Source organism: Elaeis guineensis, chromosome 9 (assembly GCF_000442705.2).
Source record: "Elaeis guineensis isolate ETL-2024a chromosome 9, EG11, whole genome shotgun sequence".
Lineage (NCBI taxonomy): Eukaryota > Viridiplantae > Streptophyta > Magnoliopsida > Arecales > Arecaceae > Elaeis > Elaeis guineensis.
In genome coordinates this window covers 87,819,772-87,826,339 of record NC_026001.2, presented here as the reverse complement: position 1 = coordinate 87,826,339, position 6,568 = coordinate 87,819,772, and the positions used below count along the sequence as shown (strand labels likewise).

Sequence of the window (6,568 nt, the reverse complement as noted above, 5' to 3'; positions counted from 1 at the left end):
GACTCTGACTGTACGGGGCTCTCCGACTAGTTGACATCAAGCATGGCCGCCATGCCATTCTGACAGCCATATCAGATTATGTCACTCAGAGCCATACTCTGGCCAGCTAGATGCGGACGTGATGGGATGCTATGAATTCATTAAATGCACTCACAGGATCATTTATACACCCCATGCATGGTAGTGTCCGCCGTCTTGTGTGCGCTGAACAGAAGGCACGCCCACCATCAGCATTTAAAGATGCCCATGTGGTACCATACGGCACTGTATGATAGGACATGATTGATATGATCACCTATCATCTCACCATTCATTTTGCTCACTGTATAAATAGAGGTAAGCAGAGATTTCTCCAATACACATAATGTATATAACTCAGAGATTCTACTATTCTTTTTCTCAAACCACCTTACTGATTTGAGCGTCAGAGGATTTATCGAAACCACTCTCGACATAACTTTTTTATAAATCATCATCTTCTCTGATGTCAAGCAGAGATCAGTACCACCATTCATCGATATCTCTTCACTCTTATTTTCGATCTTGACTATGTATATTTCTTCGATGATAGCACATTATCCTCACGTTTATTCATCAGATGAGCAGCTAGTCGGCTCCAGGCCGTCTACTGAAATCGGACAAAGGCTGGAACACTACCCATTGCATCAGTAGGGATCCCAGCCTCACCTACCACCACTTTGGAGGCGCAAAGGTCAAGGACTTGCCTTCATGGTGATTGATTAGGCATCAAGAAACATTTCTATATATTAGTGGATCAAGTTACAACCCCATGGGGATGAGGCATAGATAGGAGGAAGGAGAGGGTGCCAAATTAATAGATCTCCATTCTATTCCCTTTGGGATCGCCTAAGAAACCAGGAAGACCATTAATGGATCCCCCGCCAGGACATGCAATACATCTCCTGAAGAATGATGCCCTTTAAAGGTCACTTCTCTTTTCTTCTACTTCTTCTTCACGATTCTTTGGGATATACAGCAGATGTGAGGGGAAAAAAAGGATAAACAAAAAAAAAAAAAAAAGAAGGGATGCAAGAGAAGAGAAGAGGAAAAGAAGAGAATTTTGACACAAGGGAAGATAAGAAAAAGAGGGTTTCTCTTTCTCCGGATATTTTCACTTTGCAAAGATTAAAATAAGAGAACATTCTTTCTTTTTGAGGTTTTTCGTCTCCTTATTTCTAACTAATCTTTCTCTTTTTTTTTTTTCAGTATATATTGGAGGCAAGTGTTTATCCACGAGAGCATCAACAACTTAAGGCATTGAGAGAGGTGACTAAGAAAAAGAGTGGCAAGTTCTAAACCTTTATATTGTGGAATGTTAACTATTTAATTTAATGGAAACATTAAATTCTAAACCATTGAAATGGCTTGATTACATTGTTATGAATGTTATACCTGTGATACTACTCCTAGTACTATTAGTATTTTTTTTTTCTTGAAAATACTACTAATAGTTATTATTGGAAAAAGTGATTGGTATGTAGTTATTTTAGATATCTATGAAAAAATAGTATAAATCAAAGAACAAAATCTGAAAATATCTTGTGGTTTTATCCATGCTATTGATGCATCTCTTTATGATTGGCACGAGCCTTTCCCGTCACTTACCCCATCTCTCTGTTTTACTCTGACCGGTACCAAGCTGAGGGCATCACTTACCCCATCTCTATGTTTACTCTTTTCTTCTTTTCTTTTGGGTACCGTCGGTTCTTTCTTCTTTGTTTAGAGGAGTGTTGTAAAGTAGGAACCGATAAACGTTTAGGCTCACCCTATATCTTTATTATAATGTGTTATTGTCCGTTTATGTGATAGCGTATAGAGTATGATGTTAAGTATCTAAAACTACCGTCCAGTATTTTAAAGGTCTATCTAAATTATTGGGCTGAAAATCCTATAAGATTCATGAGTTAGGATATCATAAGCAACAAAATCATAAGATTAGAGGTTGAGTTGGTCCTATATTCATGAATACCGAGGAGTGGTTTTGAAGCGGGTTAGCCTAGATGCCATGACGATAAAAGAAAATTCTTTGTACACCACATGCGGTGTAGAAAAATGCACTTCCCTATCTAATTCAGCCATGTAGTCATCGCATTTCAACGTGCATTTAACGTCGATAATTTTATTTTTTTATTTAAAATTTTGAATGAAAAAAATATCCTTCTTCTTCTGAAAAATTATGACATCCTATGACGATATTATGACATCCTATGGTGAAATTATTACTTCTGCACAGGATGTTATAATTTTTTCATAGGATGTCATAAAGGGAGGAAAGTGCCTTCATCGTTGAAAAATTTATGAAATTTTAAATGATGAAAATACTCCTACCAAAATTATGATATTCTATGAAAAAATTATAACATACTATGTAGGAAGTCATAATTTCACCGTATGATGTCATAATATCACTACAGGATGTCATAATTTTTTAGAAGAAGAGGGGCATTTTCATTATTCAAAATTTCAAACGAAAAAGTGGAATGACAAGCATTAAATACACATTGAAAAGTAGTAGTATGTGGCCCAATCAGATGGGATTGTGCATTTTTTCTACACCGCATCCGATGTATAAAGAATTTCTCTAAGGATAAAAAAAGATCTTTGTAGATCTTTTTTCTCCTTATAGGATTGGGTCGGCCCACTCCAAAACTACTTCTAGATACTTATAAATACAGGTATAGTTCAGCTTATAATCTTATAATTTTATTGGTTGCATATGTCTAATTCGTAAATTCTATAGAATTTTCAACCCAATCATTCAAATGGGTCCTAAATGTTGTTAAAATCCAATACTCTTATGTGCTAACTTGCTTAAAATAAGATTTTATCTATGATCAAGAAATGCCGACCTAGCATTTTTATCATTCCAGAGAATAGTGAGAAATTTTTTAAATTTTTTGTAGAGTATAATAGTTGACAAGATATTTTCTTTATTGTATAATGTGAATTTGAAATTACAATCATATCCATACAATATATTAACTATATCAATATAATTTGATTTTATGCTTTTCCATCCTTGAGAAAGTGTTTGATAATGACCCTCAAAGTAATATTGTACATTTTTTTTATTCAAAAATCTTAAGTAACAATGCTAGATTTATTTAGCTATCCGAAGCTAGATGATCAGTGAATTGTTTAAGTAACTACTTGGGAGATTCAATCTCTAACTAGTTATGTGTAATGAATGGTAAATAAAATTAACTCTTTAAAGATGGGTCAAAGTTGAAGTTGCACACATCATAGGATAGCACAGGGCATTTTGACTATATTAAATGAATTGAATGATGATATATCTTGTTCTAAATTGTGATCTATTAACACTTAACCTCATGTGAGTTGATTATAATTAGTATTTAGACAATGCCCCCCCAGCTCCGCATCCTTCTTTTTCAAATATTTTGATATTGCAGGAATTTCTGGATGGTGCCTCCAGAGGAATGCCTACATCTTTCTATGCTTCTAAAGCTCATGAATGCAAAGAAGACAATTGAGCTTGGTGTGTTCACAGGTTATTCACTCCTTGCGACAGCACTAGCATTACCGGAGGATGGCAAGGTTTTTCAACTCCCCTTAGCAACATTAAATAATGCTGTGTTCACTTGTTTCTATTTGCTAGAAGTTTCATTACCTATTTTAAGCACAGGTGTGAGGCCACTAAACATATGATTTTTGGGTTTGGGCATTTATAATGCCTAGATCATGATCACCCTATTAGATATTTTGGATTAAAATGCTCCATCATGGATTTGGAATCATAAATATTTACTGAAAATTTAGTGTTCAGTTATAGCCTAACCAAAACACATGTTTAGAGAAAGTCAGTCAACATACTACATTAAAATTTTTGGTAAAATATTTAATGATTGATGGTTCATCCAAGTTAAATCATACTGCTAGTTTTGATCTTCACCCCTGAAAATATTAGAATAGAAATATACCTCTTCTATGGACCTTCAATGTACACACTGAGATTGCTTTAATCTCTAAACCTGACACCTCTGCTTCACATAGATATTGTGCCACGTAATACGCACATAAGTAGAAGTAGCTTATTGTTCCAGAATTAGAGCAGGTTTAAAAATAGCTTACTGCTCATTCATCTTGTGTTTTAGATCTTAAATACTATTTCAAGCTAGAGACAGGGTTGCTATTGAGATACTAATATGTTTATGGAAACACGTGTAAGCAATAGATAAAGAAAAGATTAAATGTGTATTCTTTTAAATGGATATATAGCTGATATTCAATATATGCTTAAAGATAGTGTTTGAGAAACTACAGTCTAGAGAGTAAAGCAAAAAGTGAAGGATGAAATGGAAAATCCCTTCCCTTTTTTTTTTTGTATATTATAGACACCAAAAATCTTTACTAAAGATTTAAATTTTAATGCATAGTCTAGTCCATATTATGTTCCTAGTTATTTTATATCAAACTAGATATATTTTGAGTTAATTCAGAAAAGATATGTTTAAACACATTTGCAAAATTTTATGATTAAACAATATTATTGAAGTTATCAATGCATATTAGAAAACAATGCTCCACAATCAATATATTTGAAAAAACTGAGCTATAAAAATTTAGTATTCATGACCATTATCTTTCTTGTTCATACTTTGTTGTAGGTCACAGCAATTGACATTAACAGATCATACTTTGAGATAGGACTACCATTTATTCAAAGAGCGGGAGTGGAAAACAAGATTAATTTTATTGAATCAGAAGCTCTCCCTGTTCTTGATAAAATGCTTCAGGAGGTAACTTTCATTCTATATCAAGTGTAATATTTTCTATGGTGCATAGTAATTATCTTTTGCTCTAGCAATAAAAGCAACATGTGTCTTTAATTAATAAAAAAGAGCTTAACACTGGAAAGGAAAATAATTTTTTCTGCTCTAAAACTAAATGCCACCATATGGTTAAACTATCATTGGACTTTCAACTAACACAATTTGTAAGTGAAACTCTCTATATAGGAAGTTACTACCATACGATCATGATCACAGTTTTCTGGTGATAACTGTAGGTAAAAGAAGATGAGTTGTTTGATTTTGCATTTGTTGATGCTGACAAGTTCAACTATGGAGAATATCATGAACGCTTACTTAAACTTGTGAAGATTGGAGGAGTTATTGTCTATGATGATACTCTTTGGTCTGGTCGTATGGTTGCTCCAGTGGGTACTCCTATTTCTAAGTATGATGCTGAAGTCAGAGACTACTTTCTAAAGTTTAATCATTTTTTGGCTACTGACTCCCGGATTGAGATGTCACATGTTTGTGTTGGAGGTGGAATCATCATCTGTAGGCGTCTGATCTGACTTTTGGGGTTTCATTACACTCTTCATGTATATTTTGATTATAAAAAAATAAAGTTTGGGGGTATTCTTGCTATAAAATTTCCATCTTTGATTGGATCACAACATATGTAAGCATCTTATCGAACTATGTGGTTTGATTGTACACTTCTTATGTGTTTTGATTATTAAAAAATAAAGTTTGGCGATATTCTTAGTATGGATATTTTTTTCCTTGGTAATTGCATCACATCATTTGTAGGCATCTTATTGAATCATGTGGTTTGATTATATCCTTCAAGTGTGTTCTGATTATTAAAAAAAAATAAAGTTTTGGGATATTTTTTCTATAGATTAGTTTTCATTTTTAATTGGATGAAAAAATATTCTCCCAATTCCGTATTTGCCCATTTCTTAATTTATTAGCTCGAGGCCTCTCTTTGTTTCCACCAATTCTATGATGCACTCATTTGTTTTTGAACTTCTGGGGCACTCCTTTGCCTGTTTGATGTGCAAGTCTGACAATATCCTTACCCAACCTCATGATGCCTCGAGAAGGCCTCGGTATTGCATGCACCAGGTGTGATTGGACTGCATGAATTCCCACGGATAACATGCCACGCTCCCCCTTGCATTTCACCAGTTCCCCCGATTGCCCACTATCCACCGTGCATATGCGGGGGGGGGGGTCCTCGGGGCAACTCAACATCTTTGGAGGCCTAAAGCTAAAAATGAAGACGGAGCTAGAGAGGGGTCTTCTTCCGAACTCTGACTTTCGAGAAATGAAGGTGGGCCGCCGGCCCGGCGCACAACCGAGGCGGAGGGGAAGTATTGAAAAACAAAAAAAAATGAAGAAACTTATCGGTGGAGGCCGGGGGTGGATCGGGACGTCGGAGGCTAGAGGGGGAGTGTCGAAAAACAAAAAAAAATGAAAAAACTTACCGATGGAGGTCGGGGGTAGACCGGGACGCTGGAGGCGGAGGCTGGACGCCTGGATCGGGACACCGAAGGTGGGAGGCGGAGACTGGACCGCGATGCCGGATGCACGCTAGCGGGGGCCTCCTGGGGGCGGGGGCCTAATGCAAGGGCTTCGGTGGCCTTGCCCTTCAACCGCCCTTGGGCACCCCTTGCCTACGTCCTATGTGATCCAGGCATCTGGAGCTCAGGAAATAATATCTAAAGAAAATTATTAAATCTGATTCAATAAATATCAGTTTCGATTGAAAGATATAAATTAAATAAAATTAA

At 35.7% G+C, this 6,568-nt stretch overlaps 1 protein-coding gene across 1 annotated transcript; it reads left to right on the top strand.

Moving 5' to 3' along the window:
* The first annotated feature begins 890 nt into the window (after window positions 1-890).
* LOC140851598 (norbelladine 4'-O-methyltransferase-like) lies at window positions 891-5,540 on the top strand. The gene is made up of 5 exons (XM_073243515.1): window positions 891-943; window positions 1,224-1,310; window positions 3,435-3,579; window positions 4,650-4,781; window positions 5,051-5,540. Exons 1-5 carry the CDS (start codon window positions 891-893, stop codon window positions 5,342-5,344), a joined length of 711 nt encoding a protein of 236 aa, XP_073099616.1. The 3' UTR covers window positions 5,345-5,540.
* The last annotated feature ends 1,028 nt before the right edge of the window (window positions 5,541-6,568 follow it).